The sequence below is a fragment of the Triturus cristatus genome, chromosome 12 (genome assembly GCF_964204655.1).
Source record: "Triturus cristatus chromosome 12, aTriCri1.1, whole genome shotgun sequence".
NCBI classification, from domain to species: domain Eukaryota; kingdom Metazoa; phylum Chordata; class Amphibia; order Caudata; family Salamandridae; genus Triturus; species Triturus cristatus.
The window spans coordinates 528428321-528449381 of NC_140595.1; the positions used below are offsets into that span (position 1 = coordinate 528428321).

The window sequence follows — 21061 nt, forward strand, 5'->3', positions numbered from 1 at the left end:
TTTTATTTACATCAAAATCTTAAAAAAGAAAGTAGAACTTTTCTTCTGGGAAACATGATAAACCAACTGTCTACAACACCAACATCCTCTTCAATTTCATTTGCTTGCTACAACAAATGCTTATACTGTATTATACAGTTGGTTCAGGAAATGGAGTTCCTATGAGCATGCACTGCCGAAAACTGCAGTGAGCTACGAATTCTAAAAAGACATATGTTGAGGAGATGGAGATGCAATGAATGCAGATCATGTCCATACACATGCCCCATATTATCAGATTCCTTCAACATTTTTGGGAGAACAATAGAATATTACTTTGCCGCAGATTATTAAGATTTGAGATCCAAACATATTGTGATCTAGCCCCTGAACGCTCAATGAAAGCCTCCAAAGGGTTGCAAGGTGGTGAACGTTTATTACATTTTGAAGACCTATGTGCCACACTATTGCATCTTTGAGGGTTCGCATCACAGGTTCCAATACACACATGCATGCATTAGCAAGTGAGAAGGTAAAACAGAACCTGAGCACTTACATAGCTGTGCTGTTTGTCCAGAAGACTTCAGGAGCAACTTCAATTCAAACAAAGCCAGTGCCACATGAACAGCATGACAACGCACTCGCTCCGTGCGAAAAAGAAAAGCAATTGCAGCTTCGAATTGTGCTGTCAAGAACAGGACTTGGAAGTACAGGAAAGGTTGGTTGTTCACTGCAAAATGGGATTCACCTAAATGAAAAGAAAGAAAGCAACCTCATCCATAACAGGCAAATTATGTACCATGCATGCCAAACATTGCGATGAAAATACATCTCCAATTAATTGTCAGCAAGACAGCAAAATACGTGTAAAACAAAAAGCAGAACACAGCAAAACATTTGAACAATCCTGAGGAAGAGGGACGAGAACGTATTTTAGAAGCAAGTGAAATGCTGCTTTAACCAAACTGCACAGGGCAAGAGGGAGGAGAGCTGCACAAAGGGAGGACGGAAACGTTACTTATCATGGTTCGCCATCCCGATTATTTCTTAGAAATCCTTATTACAATATCTCCTTGCACATACAAGATTCTCAGAACTAGTTCAATAAAAAAAAAAAAATCTCACATTAAAATGAGACAATTGAGGTACATTTGACTGAAACCACTCCCAAAAAATATAAGAGAAAAAATAACGGAATGGTGCTACTATGCTTAGCGTTTCTAACACGCACTCTTTAGACCTTCTAGAAGGTGCTGTATCCCGGCATACATTTCAGGGTTAGACAAGCAGGTAGCCTTAGCTACCAACAAAGACAAAGTATATATATGTAGTTTCAAGCTATGATTCTCTTTAGACACAGTTGGGTGTGATGCTGATGAAGTTAAACAAAAAATATCTGTAACAGAAAACTAGAATTACAATTAATTGTATTTCCTTTTCCATAATGCGACTTTCATTGATCTTCAAAAATGTAGTGCAGCAAGTTTGTATCTCACTTCAAAAGAACGAGACTACGAGCATTTTTTAAACTGCGCAGGAACGCAACATTATGCCAATAAATTGTACATCAAGTAACATACCCAAATGGGGTTTCATCACCAAATCATCTTGTGATCAAAGCCAACCGAGATAAAGGATGACTCCTGTTGGAGATTCCGATCTTTGGTCTTGTTAAGGAGTCATAGTGTGAGCAAGGAAAATGTTACTTACCCAGTAAGCATCTGTTCTTGGTATGCAGAGCTGTAGATTCACATGCTTTGCATACTCCTGCCATCTAGTGTTGGGTCCAGATGTTTGCACTTTGTTATTCTTTGAGGAATTCTTTCCAGTCACAAGGTAGGTGACTTCTCCTTTCGGTGATAGTGCGCATGGGCATCAACTCTATTATTAGATTGTTTTCCCGCATAGGGCGAGAATGGAGTTAGTAAGAGTAGAATAGAGATGTCCATGCGTATGTTTATAAAGAGAGATTTTTAACATGTATAGGTTCCCGGGGAGGTGGGTGGGCGCATGTGAATCTACAGCTCTACATGCCAAGAACTGATACTTACTGGGTAAGTAATATTTTCCGTTCGAGGCATGTGGGCTGTAGATCACATGCTTTGCATTGACTATACAGCAGTATTCTCCCAAAGCAGTGGCTAACCTGTAGCTGTTGCAGTTGTCTGAAAGAGTGTCTTAAGTACTGCCTGGCCTACATTGGCCTGTTGTCTCGCTAACACATCTACACAATAGTGCTTGGTGAATATGTGCGGTGTAAACCATGTTGCAGCTTTACAGATCTCAGCTATGGGGATGTTTCCTAAGAAAGCCATAGTAGCCCCTATTTTGCAGGTGGAATGCGCTCTAGGGGGTATTGGTAAAATCCTTTTTGCTTTTGCATAGCATGTTTGAATACATTTAACTATCCACCGAGCAATACCCAATTTAGAAATAGGATTGCCTTTGTGTGGTGGAGCAAAAGCCACAAAGAGTTGTTTAGTGTTACAAAATGGTTTTGTTCTTTCTAAGTAATACAATAATGCTCGTTTAACATTAACATGTGTAGAGCTCGTTCTGCCACTGAATCTGGTTGAGGAAAGAACAAAGGCAATTCAATAGATTGATTGATGTGAAAAGCAGATACCACTTTGGGTAGGAAATTGGGGTTAGTGCGAAAGACCAGTTTGTTTTGCTAGACTTGACAAAATGGTTCCTCTATGGTTAATGCTTGAAGCTCACCCACTCTCCTCAGTGATGTAATCACAATGAGGAAAGCAACTTTCCAAGTGAGAAATTGCAGTTCACATTTGGCTCGAAGGGTGGACCCATTAGTCTGATAAGGACTATGTTAAGATTCCCTACTGGAGCACGTGCAAGTCTTGGTGGAATAACTCTTTTTAGTCCTTCCATAAAAGCCTTGATAACGGGTACCCTGAAAAGGGACAGATGCGGTCTGTTTTGAAGGTATACAGGTATTGCAGCAAGATGTAAGCGTATGGATGTGTAAGCTAATCCTGACTGCTTTATGTGTAGTAAGTAACAAATTATATTTTGAATGGAAGCATCTCGCGGTTGTTATTACAATATATAACAAACCGCTGCCATTTAGTCGCGTAACAAGCTCTTGTCCTGTAGTAGTCCTTCTAGAATCTTTAATGATATTCATACAGTCTGGTGGAAAGTTGAGATAGCCAAACTCTATTGTTTTAGGTGCCAGATTGCTAGGTTGAGTTCTTTGGGATCTGGATGTTTTATCTCTCCATGGCTCTTTGTGAGGAGACTGGGTATGAGATGTAGTTTTTGATGAGGAACTATTGAGAGCTCCAGCAGGGTAGGTTGACAGGCCCATGTGGGAGCTACTAGGATTAGTGTGAGGGATGTTTGTCTGAGCTTCCGAACCAATAGTGGAATGAGTGGGAGAGGCGGAAAAGCGCAGGCAAATATCCCTGACCAGTTCATCCATAAGGCATTCCCTTTGGACAATGGGTGTGGATACCTGGTGGCGGAGTTTGGGGATTTTGCATTTTGGTGTGTTGCGAACAGATTTATCTGTGGGAAACCCCACATTTGAAAGAATGGGAGGAGAGCTTGAGGGTGAAGTTCCCACTCGTGAATCTGTTGTCTCTGTCTGCTGAGAAGATCTGCAATCTGATTGCTTACTCTTGGGACGTGTTCTGCCAGGAGATAGATTTTGTGATGTATGGCCCACCTCCAGATGGCTTGTGCAAGTGTTGACAGCTGGAGAGAGTGTGTACCCCCCTGTTTCTGTATGTAATACATGCCCGTCATGTTGTCTGTATGCATCAGAACAGTTTTGCCTAGCAGGTGAGTCTGGAAGGCTTTGAGCGCTAGAAATACTGCTAGTAGCTGTAGATGATTTATGTGAAGTTGCTTTTGCTTTAGACTCCACAAACCTTGAATTGTGAGGGTTTGGAGATGAGCTCCCCAACCAGAGAGCGATGCGTCTGCTGTTAGTAATGTCTGTGGACTGGGTCTATGAAGGGCCGCCCTTTGCATAGGTTTTGTGGATTCCACCACTGCAGAGAGCGATGGGTGAGGCTGTCCACCAACACTAGATCTAACAATTGACCCTGAGACTGATTCCACTGACGTGCTAAACATTCCTGAAGGGGACGCATTTGAAGTCTCGCATGGGGGACTATCGTGATGCAAGACAACATCATTCATAGTAGTTGCATAAACACCCGAGCTGGAAATGACTGATTGGGCTGAAATTGTGAAACTAGAGGCTGAATATTGTGGATCCTGGCTGTAGTGGGACAGGTTAGAGCTTTTAGAGTATTGAGAGTGGCTCCCAAGTATGTTGGAGGGTTGCAAATGGGACTTCAACATGTTTATAGTGAACCCCAGATCGTACAGTAATTGTACTGTCATTGGAGTGTGCTGGAGACACTTTGGGTGAGAATTGGCTTTGATGAGCCAATCGTCCAAGTATGGGAAGACATGAATGTGTTGCTTTCGTAGGTGAGCAGCTGCCAGGCATTTGGTGAATACTCTGGGAGCAGTGGTGGCTCCAAATGGAAGCACTTTGAACTGGTAATGTTGTCCCGCTACCACAAACCTGAGATATTAGCCGATCAGTGGGATGTATAGGTATATGAAAGTATGCGTCATTTAAGTCTAGAGTAGATATAAAGTCGCCTTGCTGTAGGACTGGAAGCACTTGTTAAAGTGTCACAATGTGAAAATGATCTGAATGAATATATTGATTTAGCTCTCTGAGACCCAGTATAGGCCTGAGAGAGCCATCCTTTTTGGGTAAGAGAAAATATAGGGAGTACACGCCGGACCCTTGATATTTTAATTTTACGGGGTATATAGCTCCTTTTTTGCAGAAGAGAGTGAACCTCCAATCTGAGAAGATGTAGATGCTCAGGTGACATTTTGGGTGAACATGGAGGAATGTTTGGGGGATTGTTGGTAAGCTCCAGGCAATAACCAGATTGGATAATTCCTGGCACCCATCTGTCTGAAATTATTGTATGCCAGACGGGAAGGTATTGAGAGAGGCTTCCCCAACAGGTGTGGAATGATTGGGGGGAAGAGGAGGCAAGTCACTGTTTATTTGTTGTGGGGGAAGTGTGGGGTGTGGAACCTCTTTGTCCTACCTTGCCATTATTGCCTCGAAACCCACCTCGAAAGTAACCTCTTGAAGAGGGTGACTGACTGTTACCTCTTTATGACGTTGAGGTGTTGTCTGTGGATGTGCTTTTGGAGCACCACCCCCCGAAGAAGGAGCAACGCAAAGAGCCCCAATTAGATGGAGACTGCAGAGCTCCCATGGATTTAGTTTCATCTGTGTCCTTTTTCATCTTTTCTAAGGAAGTGTCTACCACAGGACCAAATAGATGCTCTTTGTCAAAGGGTAGATTTAAAATGGAAGCCTGGACTTCGGGTGTAAACCCTGAAATTCTGAGCCAGAGGTGTCTCCTTAGCAAGACACTGGTATTAACTGCACGAGCGGCAGTGTCAGCCACGTCTAAAGCACATCTAATGGAGGTGTTAAAAATGAGTTTCCCTTCCTGAACTAGATCGTGTGCCTTGGCTTTATGTTCGCCTGCATATCTGGCTAAAAGAGCCTGAGTATTGTCAATAAACCAGTGATTGGCTGCTTGCACAGCTACTCTTTTCCCAAAGGCATCTATCAATTTAGAGTCCTTTGCTGGAGGAGGGGCATCTCCTGACATCTGTGAGTTTGCTCGTTAATGAGCATTAGAAGCTACTATGGAGTCTAGTGGTAATTGACCCTTGATGTAAACTAGATCTGTAGGTGCCAGTTTATATATTTTGTCTAATCTTGATGTAAGGATTCTCGCACGCACAGGATCTTTCAAAAATGTCGTCTACATGTTTAAGCACACCCTTAAGCATGGGTAGTGTATGAGTGGATTTTTGTGATGAGCTTAAAGTTTCAAACAGAAAATCTTCCTCAAGAGACTCTTTGTGAAGCTGAACTCCATGACATTGAGCAGCTCTTTATAATAATTCTGGGTCTTCTAAGTCTGGATCATTGTCCATGTTTGGATCCGTATTGTAATCATTCCAAGGATCAGGACTATTGTCATCTGCTCCATCCTGGTTGTCAGGTGATTGTGGTGAATTTGTGGGTGTTATAAGCAAATTTGGGTTAGGTGGGGAGGAAGGTGATAGGAGGAGGAGGAGAAGGGTTAGTACCAACACTACCTTTTAAGAGGAATGTGTTAAGTGTCCTCAGGCTCTGGCTTGCGTTTAGCTGGCAATTTTGCATGAATATGTCCAGTTTTAGGATTAATGATCAATTGCTTTTGTTTTGTGTCCGGGTTGGAAGGCGGGACGTCTAAACAATGCTCCTTTGATAGAGCGGGAGCTGTGTTCAAATTTTTGGAGCCAGTGTTTTCGGTGTCTACGTTTTTGGGTCCAAAGAGGTTTACGGTTTCGGCATCGAAGGGATTGTCACAAGAACGTGTTTCGGTTTCGAATGCCACCTTGATACCGAGCCGGAAGGCTTTGGTATTTGTTTCGGTGCCGAGCCCGAAGGCAGGCATTGGAAACCTGTTCTCGTGCCGACCTTGGTCCGAAGGCAAAGGAGGTACCGGAGCCTTTGCTTGAGCAGAGTTTGGGGCAGAGGAGCATCGGTACTTACTGTACGTTGAACCTGTGGAATGTCTTCTTCCATGTCGGAGTCTGCTTCTGACAGGGAAATGTGTTCGTCGTCTTCTTCGGCTCCGTGTGGGTCAAAGATATCATGGTCGGAATCCTTTCCGAAGAGATCCAGGGCGGGGTCGCTATGTTGTTCATACATTTCGTAACGTTGAGCCCGACAGTCACAGAGCGTTTTCTTGGATCAGAAGGAAAGGCACGCGTCGCAGTGTTGTTCGTTATGATCCGGAGACAGACACAAGATACAGACTTCGTGGGAGTCGGTGCGCGGGTACTTGGCTTGGCACCCGGGACAGAATTTAAATGGAGTCCGTACCATCAACTGCGAGCTGACCCAACGCTGCTAGGCCCTACGGCCTTCCAAGAAGTTTCCGATCGAAATAAATTTTCTGATTCGATACGCGGAGAATGGGAAATGGGATCGAATACAATACCGCCGAGGTCAAGTGGACTGTGCACCGAGAGGAACTCGAGAAACGGTTTCGAACCGGAGCGCAGCAATTCACGTCCAAACCCCATGGCGGAAAAAAACAATCTAACAATGGAGTCGATGCCCATGTGCACTATCACCGAAAGGAGGCGTCACCTACCTTGTGAGTGGAAAGGCTTCTTCAAAGAAAAACAAAGTGCAAACATCTGGACCCAACACTAGATGGCAGGAGTATGCAAAGCATGTGATCTACAGCTCACATGCCTCGAACAAATGCTTTTCATGACTCAACCAGCAAATTTCAATTACTGAAATATTAGTCATCAATAGGGCTGTGGTTCCTTCAACAGTAACAGAATGAACCCTTGCCTGACCCGCAAGACTCTTGTTGCCTTTTGACTGCAACCAATTACTGAGGACTTTACCAGTCCAGCTATGGACTGCATAAGTGCAGTCATCAATGAAAAGCTGTTTGAACTGTAGGCCTCTAGTCTCGTCTAGATAGTACCCAAGAGCTCTTTCATCTCATCTAAGGTCAATAAAAACATAAGTCAGAAAAGCTACATTTGGGAAGAAAGCTGCCAAGAAAAGGGTCTTGTTAATGTGAAACTAAAAAAAGACTTGTAGGAAAGTAGGATCTGCTTTCACGGTCACCCCCACTTTTGCTGGTGTCATTCTGTTTCCTGACTAGTCTGACTGGGATCCTGCTGATCAGGACCCCAGTCACTGTGCCCTCTCCCTAAATTGGACTATGGTAAGTACTTTGGTACCTTCCTAATTGTCTACTGGTGTACCCTTATATGTCCTTATTATATGGTAACAAGGTACCCAGGGAATAGGTACACCATGGTTCTCCCATGGGCTGCAGCATATATTGTGGCACCCATGAGAGACCACTCAAACTGCCATTGAAGCCTGTGTGAATTGGTGCTAGCACCCCCTCACAACAGATACACAATTCCTTATATCTGAGGTCACTGCACATAGAACCTATAAGTCACCCCCTAAGGTGGGCCTTTCAATCCTGAAGGCAGTGTGCTTGGTTATAAGTGTGAGGGTGCCCTGCATGAGCATGACAACCCCTACAAACCCAGGAGTCGATTCTCCAGGCTTTCTAAGTGTGGTCCACCATTTTATACATATAGTGGACATCAAGTCAATTGCAAGATGTATAACTATATATTGACTGCACCAAACTGGTCATGTTTGGTATCAAACATGTAAGAATCCTACCCAAACACCGATTCCAGTGTTGGATGTAGGATCACATGTATTGGGGGGCTTACCTAGGGAGCCCCCCTGTATTCCCTGTACCAGCCTTTCAGGGTCTAACAGTAAGCTAGTGCTGCTGCCGACCACAAACACGGTTCTGCCCTCCTGCTGCTGAGCCAGGCTCGAGCAGGGGAAAGTAGAACAATAGATTTTCTGTCACAGGGAGGTGTGAGCACCTCCCAGACAGGACTTAATATATTGGGCTGGGTTGGGGCACTTGCCAGTGCCACCAGACTGCTTTGAAGGGCACATTTGGTGCCCTCCTTGCATACTCCAGTTGGAACCAGTTCAAGGAGCCATTGGCTCACGCTCTGGCACAAAACTAGACAAAGGACATGGGAGTATCCCAACCTCTGTCCAGCCCCTCCTCTGGGAGGGACCCCTGAATTGTCCCAACCCTTTCCTTTGAGTACTTAAGGGTTGACCTGTGGGTGGCTCTTCAGATTCATCATTGGACCCGATTCAGATCTGAAACCACTTATACTTCAAACTTATGGGCACTTCGGACTTCGTTGGACTTCGCTTTGGGAACCGAGACTGCATCTGGAAGACTCCTGCTGCTCCTGGTCTCGTCGTCCTGCCAGTCTTCTGCGTCGTCTGTGACTGTGCTCCATCCAGGTTCTTCTCCAGGCCTGTGGGCAATCAAAGACCCTAAAGGAATCTCCCTTGGAGTGAAGGAGTAACTCCCCTGCATTTGCAGGCACCACAACTAAGCTGACTAGTCTGCTGCTCCTAACGTCCTCAAGACTTCGCAAAGGCCCAGCAACACAGTTGGTTGTTCTGCTACTCCCTCGAGGCCTGCACTGTCTTCTCACCGAATTTAAAGCCAGTATCCCTCGACGGAACCGCTTGAACAGCACCCCTGTGCACTGCATCCACTTGCCGCTGCCAAGGCTTGTTGACTCATCTCCAGAGAACTTTGTGCTCCAAGAACCTGCAGCCTCCAGCATCTCTTGCTACCAAGATCTTTGTCCTCACTGCATCCTCTACACCGTGGGCTTGCTTCATTGGTGAGCTGCTCGAGATCCTCTTGCGACTCCTGTGCCTCCGGCCTGTGGGTCCTCTTTAGGGTCTTCTTTGGCTCCAGTGGGCTCCACTGCTTGCTCGGGGCCTGCTCAGACTCTCAGCACTTGATGAGTCCCTTGGACCTTACTGGTCTCGTCACTGCACCTTCTTCGTTTTCTTCATCTGTTGCTGCTGCCAAGGCTTGTTGGTGCTCCCGCTGAACACCGACCCCCTGGCTCTCGACTTCCGACATGGGATAGCTCGTGAGCAGCTTCTGGTCTTCCACAGCATAGCCTGGTCCTCACAGCTGCAGCGACAAGGTCACCGTCAACCCTCCTGCATCTTCCGTCACTGGTCTTTAAGTCTCCGTAACTCCAGAGTGGCATAGACTCTGTCCCCTCTGCTTGCCAGTACTCCTTTTCAAGAATCCACCCTTGGATTCCACCGGACTTTTTCACATTCTTCGCCAGCAGCGTCTTCACGGAAGTCCTCCATTGTGGTCTACGGCGGTTTCCAACATTACTTCGCACCCATGCACCCAGCTTCTATGGGTAGGTATCCTGGTTCCCAGGGTAACCATGGGTGGGGTGACTCTCCAATCTTCCATCTTCCATGGGGTTTATTCAGGGTCCTCTGGGAAGGGTCCTTTTTCTGCAAAACTGCAACCACGACTTCCCCATTAAATTGCATGAAGTATGCGACTGTGTTTCCACTCTGCACATGACCTCCGTGAGGGTTCCTGGGTACTTACCTTGGGTGGTTCCCTGGGTCCCCGGCTCTTCTACGTTTTCTGGGTCTAGTCTCTACTTTGTTCGCAGTTTGCATTCCACTTTATTAGTGTATGGTTTGGTCTTCCCCTGGAGACCACTGTGTATTTGCGCTACTTATATGTTCTCAATTCGAAATATTGTGTGTATTGAGTTTATATCTCCGGGTAGGATATATACCGATGTGTGAGTGTTTATAACAAATAACTATTTTTATAACTCCACTGTGTGGTTCTTTTTCTTTTAACCTACACCATATGATTAGCACTGGAAAAATAAGCTGCTTTGCATTCCTTCTGGACTAACCCTGAAGGCTGCTCTCCACAGCTACCACTTTCTATGGTTGTCTAAGACCAATAAAATCACCATAAGGGTTGCCTGGATTAGTGCAGAGTACTTCACTTAACCCCTTCGATGCTCATGACGGAGCAGTTCCGTCATGAGCATCGGTTGGGCTGTGCTCATGATGGAACAGCTCCGTCATGGCACCCACCCATGGGGAAAGCGCTGGCGCTCCCCCCATGGGTAGCCCAAATTCACACCCAGGCAGGAATTGCAGCTGAAGACTTTCAGCTGCCAACCCCGACCCCGACCCCCCCCCCCCCCCAGAGGGGGGGGGCAGAAAACCCCACTAGACACCTGGGATTTTTTTTTTATTAAATTGTAAGCGGCCCCTTGGGCAAGTGTCGCTTCCTTAGGGGGCAAATTTTTGGAAGACTTTTCTGCCCCCCTGGTGACGGATCGCCTGCATTTTTGGGTGTTTCTGGCCCACTAGAGCCAGGTATGTTTTAAAAATTAAAATGGAAGTGACCATTGGAAGGAGAATGTTGGGGGACCCACGCAAGCCATACCTCGCTGGACCCCCCCCCGGCTGTCTAGTTACCAGAAATGTGTGGGTTTGGTAGGTTTCCCTAGATGGCCGCAGAGCCCCGGGCCGAAAACTTATGGGACCCCACCCTTGTAAAACCAACTTGGTTTGTGATGGGTAATTTTGATGACGCCTCAATAGGTTTTGGGCCCTTGCCTCTCGCGGGTCCTTGACCCACACACGCAAGTGAGGTACCATTTTTCTCGGAGGACTTTGGAGAACGCGGGGAGGGTGGAATTTTGTGGATCACCCACATTCCAAAACTTTCCACCACAGAAATTTATGTCAAATGTGGTTTTTTAAAAACAATTTTTTAGGTTTGCAAGGGATTCTGGGTAACAGAACCTGGTTAGAGCCAGTCAAGTCACCCCATCCTGGATTCCCCTGGGTGTCTAGTTTAAAAAAATGTATAGGTTTGCTAGGTTTGCCTAGGTGCCGGCAGAGCTAGGGTTCAAAAACTACAACTAGGCACTTTGTAAAAAAGGGTCATTTTTCATTGTGAAAATGTGGTGTGTTCACGTTGCATTTTGAGCAGTTTCCTGTCACGAGCATTAGGCCTACCCACACAAGTGGGGGTACTATTTTTATCGGGAGACTTAGGGTAATTCAGATTTGTAGAGCAACTGTTATTACCTATTGACTTTCGATGCATTTCGGCCTTCCAAATGAAAGACAATGTGTAAAAAAGAAGTCATCATCATCATTTAAACTTTATTTTGGCAATGAGCCATAAAAGTCAACAGAGATAAATATAGCATACATATATACAATTCATCATATAAATGGGAGATAATTACATTGAGTTGGCGATAAAAAAAAATTTGTTTTGTAAATAACCCTTAAGTACAGTACCGCATATAAAAACATAAATAGCAATATATAAGTTAATTAAAAACCAGAAACAATTGATTACATGGGCTGGAGAGACAATAAGACATAAGTGAAGCACAAAAAGTGGGGAAAAGGGGAAAGCAGGGCATAAATCCAAATTTAACTAGATTTTTTCCGAATAAAATACACGCTGTATAAAAATCTACTTATTCCAAACACCACTAACTGTGAGGTGTTTGACTTGAGTATACGCTCTGCCTCTTTATAAGATCTAACCCCCATGTAATTACAGACAGGTTTGATCCAACAACCCCTTGGTTTTTTGTATTTCGGGCAGAAAAAGAGTAAATGGGCAGTATCTTCTTTGGCCCCTAGAGAGCAGAGGGTACACAATTCAGGGCCTTTTACCTTTCCCCAACATGATGTATATGCGTTAATCTGTAAAACACCATACCTAAACTGTAAGTATAATGATTTTACTAATGGTGGACAGATCTCATCCATAAATTGCTCTAAACTAGGAGTATCTTTGAAAAGCAAAAATTCCATGGTCAGTTTGCCAAACGATGAGCTATACAATAGTTCAACGTTGACGTACGACCAAAAGGTATCCTTTACAAGCTTCCTAGAGGACATTGTCATATTCTGTGGAGCATCCCATAAGTGTGCAAGCCCTAATCTTTCATACCACTTTGAAACATACTTTACCCATGGTGTATTCAAATAGCCATCAATCTGCGAAAGTTCGACAAAACCACTTTTATAGACACTCAGTTCCGGGGTTACCCATAGTCTGACCCAATACAACAACGGTCTTAAAATTACTTGGTAGTCTATTTTTTTGAGATTAATATCTAAAAATACAGGAACCAAAGGGGTTCTAGTTGGTATCTTTAGTAGGCTGCGCACAAAGTAATTTTCCATTTTTCCAAAAGTATTATTACAATAGTAGCCCCAGACCTCAGCACCATAAAGTGCAGCCAATTGTGCCTTAGCTTTGTATACTTCTAGAGCCGGGGATATAGCCTTGGAGTAGCTAGCTCCGTGAACTCTTAAAATAGACATTGAATTTTGTTTGAGGGATATGGAACTTTTATCTATCTGTCCTTTCCAAGACAAGTTACTGTCCAGTAAAATCCCCAAATAGGTAAAACTCCCAACCTGTTCCAGTTTTTTGTTTTCAAGGAACAGATTACTCCTAAGGGATTTTTTGGGGTTTATGGACATGTACTTGGTTTTGCTAGGGTTTATTTCTAACCCCTTCCCCTCACAATATTTTTGAAATGTATCAACCAAGTTTTGTAAGCCTCTTGGTGTTTGGGAGATAAGGATAGTGTCGTCGGCAAATAATAATGCCGTAACCGCTTCACCACCTAGTTTTGGGGAATCATGCACGCAGTTACTCAGATGACTTGGTATATCATTAACATATAGGGAAAAGAGTGTAGGGGCTAACACGCATCCCTGGCGCACACCACGGTCTACGGGAATAGCCCTGGAGATTTCACCATTCTTTCCCCATCTGATTTTGGCAAAATTCCCCGTGTGAAGCCTGATAAGTTCTTTAAGTAGTTCCCCTGGGACCGCCATGTTCTTAAGTGTAGACCACAGCAATTTACGCGGAACAAGGTCAAAGGCGGCCCTAAGATCCACAAACGCCACATATAGACTACCCTTCCTTAGGTTTATGTACTTCCAACAGATGCACATAAACCTAAATACTTGATCAATAGTACTAATTTTAGATCTAAAACCAGCTTGATATTTAGTCAGTATTTTAGTCTCTTCAGTCCAATCTAAAAGCCTATTTAAAATATGTCTGGCAAAATGTTTTTGTAAAATGTCAATTAAACTAATTGGGTGGTAATTACTAGGATCATAACGATCTCCTTTTTTAAAAATTGTTATTATTTCAGCCCCTTTCCAGGAGTCAGGAATTGGTGTACCAGCAGCAATCGAGTTACACAGGAAGTTTATATATGGTCCCCACACTTCTACATCATGTTTTAGTAAATCGCCGGGAATTTTGTCAGGACCAGGAGCTTTGCTCATTTTCACGGCCTGCAAGGCCTGAATGGATTCTTCTAAACTGAAGTGTAAGGGGGCATTACTCGTTCCTAAGTCTATCTCATGATCCTTAAGGGACAAACTATTCTTTTTATTGGCGTAAAGCTTGGTAAAATGATCACACCATGTATTTTCATCTAGGAAAATATCCTTAGTTGATCTACCCTTCTTATTCCCCTTGGCAATTAAATTCCAGAACGTACTTTGGTCACGCTGCTTAGTTGCATTTAAGAGATCCTCCCAAATAGTTTCATCCCAGGATTTTTTTGCTTGGTCCATGGTTTTGTTATAAATTAGTCTTCCGTTTTTTATATCTAGACGATTACCAGATTTTACTGCCTGAATCAGCCTTAATTTAGCTTGGCGGCAGTCTTGATTATACCATGGATTCACCATCTTGAGGGGATTCCCTTCCCTATTACTGTCTTGTTTATAAGTTTTACTCAGTAGTGGAGTTAAAGCATCCAACAACTTATAATGTAAATCAAGAACACCCTGAGTACCCACTATAGGCAAATGGGGTGTTCCCATAATTTCAGAGAAGACATTATAGATCTTTTCCAATGTTTTTTCCGACCCCAAAATATGTGGCCATCTTACCGCACGTCTATTGTTAGATATTTGTAGCTCCCCACTAGATGATGTTGGTAACATTTCTTCGTCATGTCTAGTAATAAATGGGTGGGGATCTAACCATAGTTGGAGAGGGAAATGATCACTCTCTGTCCTTTGATCTACCTTAAAATCAGCTATTAATTCCCATACGTTCCGGGATGCCATTATGAAGTCTATGTGTGATCTGTAAGTTCCCTTGAAATAAGTCGGAGCTGCTGGTCTATCCGAACAAAAACGGCCGTTACAAGCCCTTAAGTCGTGCGCCACAGTCAATTGCAAAATTTGAAAAACAGCTACAGTGTTATTAACTGAGCCCACTGATTCTAGGGGTAAAATATCATTAACGGCGTCTTGTTCATCAAATATTTTTTCCATACCTGAAACAGGCTCATATCTACAATTAAAATCCCCGCCAACTAATACCTTTGCATTATCTCCCAGTGTATCTAAAAAGGAATCCAGGATTTCTATCGTTTTAGATTCCTTATGGGATGGATATGGTCTATTGTATATATTTATTAAGTAAATGATTTCTTTCCTTCTGGTAAGAATTTTAATGCCGAGTAGGTCTGGAGGGGAAATGGATAACTGGCTAGCCTCTATTTCTAGAGACACTTTAACCCAAATAACCAATCCCCCTGATGCTCTACCTCTATTGGATGGTGTTGCATTAGAACAATATGTTTTATAACCCAACCTGTGGGGAATTTCCACCATCCATGTCTCCTGTAAGAGTATGATATCATAATCCTCTATGTATGAGGACCATATCTCATCCATTAAATTCTTAGCTAACCCAGCTATATTCCAAGATAACAATCTGATACTTGGATCCTCTTTTATGTGTGGGGAGGCTGGGCCTACGAATATGATTTCATTCCCTGTATTGACCTCTGATATGACTAAAGGATTTACCTTATTAGCATGATTAGCAACTTCAATATCATCCTTTCCCTCCGTGGACATTATATAATGCTTGTCTGTGACCCCTGAACTAGCAGCCTCACTCGTTGTAGGATAGGAAGATAAAATCTTATTTCCCAACTTGTCTAACACAGTAACACCGGGGCAAGTTGGTATTGTAAGATTTGAACCCAATTGTTCAACATTCACGCCTGAACCCCATATCGGATTGTCTATTCGTGTGTCTGTGCTTGATTCATTTGAATGTAAATGTCAATCATTTTGATCTAACATGCTCAATGCTGAGAATCTATTTTCAGTTGGGATGGTAAAGTTTATGTCTCTGCTAATGAGAATGGGTCTACGAGTGTTAGGTAATAGTGGTACTCTGGTCAAATGCCTATAGAAATACCCCAGAGAATGCACTCCCACATCGAACTCCCCTATATCCCGGGATGCTGCTCTTAGAAGGATGGTTGCAGCGTGCTGGGGGTATCTAAAATTAATAATTATGCAATCCCCCTTGCATCTTTTTCTTGCATTACCAATCCAGGAAACCCTTCTAGTAGACAGAATGTCATCAGAGAGGAGTGGGGGAAAACCACAGTTTTTATGTAACCAAGAAATTGATTTCCGTTTAAGGGAATCGTGGGATTCCTCCCGATGATTTGATATTGTCGAGTCTAGGAGTGGGACATTTGAAAGGACTACAACATAAGGTTCACAATCAGGCGGGAGGTTAATGTGATTTGGTCTATATCCAGGAGTAATGGTCCTCTCACTATTAGGTGGAGCTACATTTGACTGAGAGGTACAACCAACTGGATGACATATCTCCCTAGGTAAAGATTTGAATGGGCTTTTTCTTCTGATTATGGCTGATTGTGCCTGGACTGTTGAATGTATTTCTGATTCAGGAATTGTTGCAGTCTGATCTTTCCTCTTATTCTCTAAAAGACCGTCCAACCTAGATACCTCCATAGATAAGAAATCAATTTTTTCCAAAAGGGGTTTGGTCACCAAATCTAATTTTGCTTCAAATAGACTAGATACCTCCATGGATAGAGAATCAATTTTTTCCATGAGAGGCTTAGTTATGAGGTCTAATTTATCCTCAAAAATCTTGGCAATATGACCCAAAAGATTATCATTCCTATCACCCTTGCTAGCTGTGTTATCAGTAGCAGTCACAGTATTTCTAGGTCTTTGGTCCAACTTCAACTTTGGGTGGGCATTTCCCCACTTAGTTAGGGTTTTCCTACATTTTCTTACAGGTCTCTTAAAGGGGGAAAGAGGTGACACAGGTTCACTAGGTAACTCTAACAGTACTTGAGTAGATACTTCGTGATCTAAGGAAGTGGTAGTTAAGGTTTCAGAACGAAAAGTGTCAATGCTGGGTAAATCCAACATAGTGAGATCACTTTCAATATTAGTATCTATAGGAGTGGTGAGGTCCGGAGTAGAATCTTTCCCCAGTGATTTTCGTCGGTCATTATTTATCTTGCTCACCATTTTGACCAAATAATTGTCCAAGGTGGAGTTATTTGAGGCCATTCTGAGTCTCAATACAAATGTGTTAGTCTCTAGTATTAGTAGTAAGAAATCAGTACTGTTTAAAAATCATACCTCTCCACACCAGTGGAGAACACAAAAATGTTAAAAGAAAAATACCTATCTTATTTCAATCGCAAGTTGTTACAGTACTATAACGGGACAGCAACCCCGGTTCAGCGAATGATCAGCTGGATAAAGCCTTGATACAACTCACGTCATCATCATAGCACCGAACAGTTTTAGAAAACCTTGATTTAGGGGGGTGGCCCGACCCGACCTCTTCCGGCCTCCTAACGGCCGCACAACGGCCCGCCCTTTGCCCGGGCTTAGCCCGGGCTTAGCCCGGCGTCGCCCGCGCGCGTCCCGCGGAGGAAGCCTCTGCCTTTTCAGCGCCTCCGGGCGCGAAGACAAGCGGAAGTGGCCGCTAAGCAGGCTGGGAGCTGTAGTCTCCCCCTGTCACGGGCGCGATAGCGTTGGGCGCCGACAGAGGGGACAAACAGCGTGGGCACCCCAGGAGCGGCAGAGCAGCAAATGAATCACCAGCAGGACCTCCGGTAAGTGAACAGCGACAGGAATTCCACCCCCGCTCCACCGAGGGAGCCTCTGCCTTTTCAGCGCCTCCGGGCGCGAAGACAAGCGGAAGTGGCCGCTAAGCAGGCTGGGAGCTGAGAAGTCATTTTGAAAAATTCTCATGCTAGTATGAGTATTCCCAATTTCGGAAATGTGCAATTGTATACTGTTTTTAAGCTCTATATTTTGTTCCTATTTCAGAAATACATAGGTGTCTTTCATACCGATTTTTCCATGTATACATTTTCCCAGAATAATTGCTATATACCCAGTACATAATAAAAAAACACTGCGAGTCGATGATCAATTTTTGGCTCTGGGTTCGTCGGGTTCTTGGTGAACCTACAAGTCTTACATATCCCCACAACCAGTAAGGCCCAGCGGATGTAACAGTATATTGCTTTCAAAGAGCGGTCATAATTAGAAGAAGTTACAGGCAAAAATGTTGACACAAAAGGCTGTTTTTTTCAACTAATTTTCAATTTTTCCTATATTTAACTGTTAGTTTCTATAACGAAACCTTGAAGGATCCACACAAATGACTCCTTGCTGAATTCAGGATTTTGTCTACTTTTCTAAAAAGTATAGCGAACTACCCCCAAATAGCAAAAAAAAAAGGCTTAGCACAGGGGGGAGAAAAGGCCTAGCAGCGAAGGGGTTAAATAAGTGTGCACCATATACCAAGCCAGCCACCTACATAGTTGTGCAGCGGTTGGGATTTAAGCCTGCACTGTTGTACCAGCTAATCTCCTGTGGAGCAAAGAGTGCTTTCTTTACAAATCAGTCTTGCCCCTCTACGAGATGTCTGCTGCGCAGCATTACTATGGCGCTTTCAAGATGTGGCTGGAGAACTGCTCTTTAGTAAACGTTCCACGACAATGGACTTTGAATGAGTTTCATTCCTCTCCGCTTGTTCAGGTACATGCGCAGTAATAGTTTTTGTCTGGGCCAGAGTGAGGTTGAAATTTATCAAAAGCTAAATAGAGAGTGCTTGTTCACCGATAAACCACATCCTCTGAGCGGAGAGGTAACCCATGCACACTTTTCCTGCAGTTTAACCCAGTTATGTGGAGGTAGACTTCTATCAGAAAGTTACTTTATTGGCGCCATCAGAGCAACAACTGTAGGATGAGTAAAGAAGACATTGCACTTAAGCCCCAGATTCCTGTTCTCTAGCATAACTGACCTTGCAGATACGTTTGAAGTCGCATATAAAATACAAATGGAGGCAATCGGAAAAATGTATGACTCCATCGAGCCCCGAAGAAGGGATACCAGTGTGACTTTTGGACAAGAGACCACCACCTTTGTGTCCAAGACCACTCCTAAGCAATGAATACACTCTACTGAGAAGACCACAGATTTGTAAAAGATGATTTGTGGATGCAGATCACAAAGCAAGTCTGTTCTACCACCTTCTGGTCCAGTATTATCTGCTGCTTTGTGCTGATTTTTATTAACTAGATGTCAAGGTGTAGGTAAATAAAGATTTCTCTGTGTTAACAGAAGGTGGCTGTTACCATGCTTGTGGAGTTGGAGACTTAACACAAGGCAAACTTAAATTAGAAAAGGATGAATCTGTCCTGTTTCCCATGGATCCTAAAGTGTATTAGATGCTTGTGCTTAGAAGTGAATGGCTTATGAAAAATATTCATTCAGTAAATAAGGGGGGCACATCCAGACTCCCTAGTATAATTGCGGCGAGGCCTGGTGTAGCGCATGCGTTCTGACGTTTTCAGGTCTGCAATTGGTAGTTTACATCATGTTTTTATTATCAAGAACCATGGAGAGTAGATGCCTTCATGACCTTGATGATTCTAAATATTCTTTTTTTTGTTTATTAAAATTTTTTTATTGTGCAGAGAAAAAGTGTACAAGCACGGGCCTACAACCTCCTGGGCCGGCCGCTAGTATTCAAACTGATCGAGCAGGTCAAAAAGAACATTGACTGGCCCACAGGGGCTCCGCTAAGTTACAGAAGATCAGCCTGCACAAAAGGGACGTCAGGATATACTCTTTTTACATAAATATCAACAAAAATAAGAAAAACAAAAAGCAAGGCGAAAAACATTGAAAGGGCGTCTAACCACAGTAGAGGAACTCCACACCCGACCACCCTGGGGTGGTCAATAAAAAGGAGGGGGGTATGAGAGGGAGGGGGGGGCCACAGGAAAACCAAATCTATACACATATGAACAAATTAAGCAAGGAACCCTCAAGGATCAGGGGGACAAGGCAACCTCAGACGTATCCACCAGGGGGGGAGAACAGATAGTCCCTCAATACACATTCCACTGACCCCAGATTCTACCCCACGCCCCCGGTTTACCACGAGCCACATACACCGTCTTCTCCCTGAACATGCACCAGTCCATGTTCTCCTTCCATACGGACACGGTGGGAGGCCGTTGGGAACCCCAAAGCTGCGCAATATCTCTCTTTGCGATCATGTTCCCAAGGGCCGCCCACCGAGCCTGGGCCGCGCTATAGTCATTGGGCTCCCACACATTCAGAACACATCGGCGCACCTCCGGCAGCAGAGCGACCCCAGTGACTCGTTTCATAACATCATGCACCTGGCGCCAATATTCCGCCACCTCGCGGCACTCCCAAAGGATGTGGAGAAAGGTGGCACTGAGCCCGCAGCCACGCTTACAGAGCCCGTCGTCAGAAAACCCCATCGAGACCAAACGGGGACCCGTCACATTGACACGATGGAGAATCTTAAGCTGGACCAGACGGAGACGGGCCGGGATGGCAACCTCCTTAGGGGAGGACAGCGCAGACTGCCAGTCCTCGTCGTCCAACTCAACCCCATCACCCGTCCACGCCTCCCGAAGTCGCACCAAGAGATCAGCCCGATTATTTATTAGTTTTTTATAAATCAGGGAGATAGTACTGTCGGGGACGTGGCCGTCGAGTATACGGTCCTCTAGAGGCGAAGAAACAGGGACCGTGGTCCCCTCCCCAAAGACCGAGAGCAGGGCGTGCCGAACCTGGGCATAGCGGAAGAACTCCCTTTCACTAAGCTCGTACTCGCTCTGAAGCGCCGCGAAGGATTTAACCGCGCCTTTAACCCATAGGTCCCCCACTCTGCTAATGCCGATCGTATCCCAGTGCTCAAAGCCTTTCGTTGTCCAGAGGCTTCCCAACCGCTCTGAGGCGAATAAAGGAGTAGCACACGTTAAACGCTCACTGCAGCCCACAGCTACATTCGCCGCCTTCCACACCCGCACCGCAATCCTAGTAGGGCCCGTGAGGGTCCTTCCGACAGATCGAGAGTAAAGCGCTCTGTTATAGTTACCGCCGGGAAGCAGGAATTTATCCATCTCATATGCCGGGTTCGAACCAGGAGCGTACGTAACATGGTTAATGGCAGCCAGCTGGGAGGCCCAATAGTACCTTTTAATGTCAGGAAGCGCGATGCCCCCGTCATATCAGGGAAGAGTCAGCTTTGCCAAAGCGATGCGCGCACGACCGTCCCAAACCAGTCTCCTCTGCAAACTCTCCACTTCCCTAAAGTAGGCCGCCGGAATGATATCGAAGGAGTTCTGGAGT

The 21061-nt window shown here is 44.5% G+C and overlaps 1 protein-coding gene across 1 annotated transcript in view; it reads right to left on the bottom strand.

The window, feature by feature from the left end:
- Positions 1 to 21061, bottom strand: part of NUP93 (nucleoporin 93) — a 451198-nt gene that overhangs the window by 123772 nt on the left and 306365 nt on the right. Inside the window, exon 13 of the mRNA XM_085639933.1 lies at positions 536 to 727. Within this exon, the coding sequence (XP_085496059.1) occupies positions 536 to 727 (192 nt within the window). The remainder of the gene's footprint in view (positions 1 to 535; positions 728 to 21061) is intronic.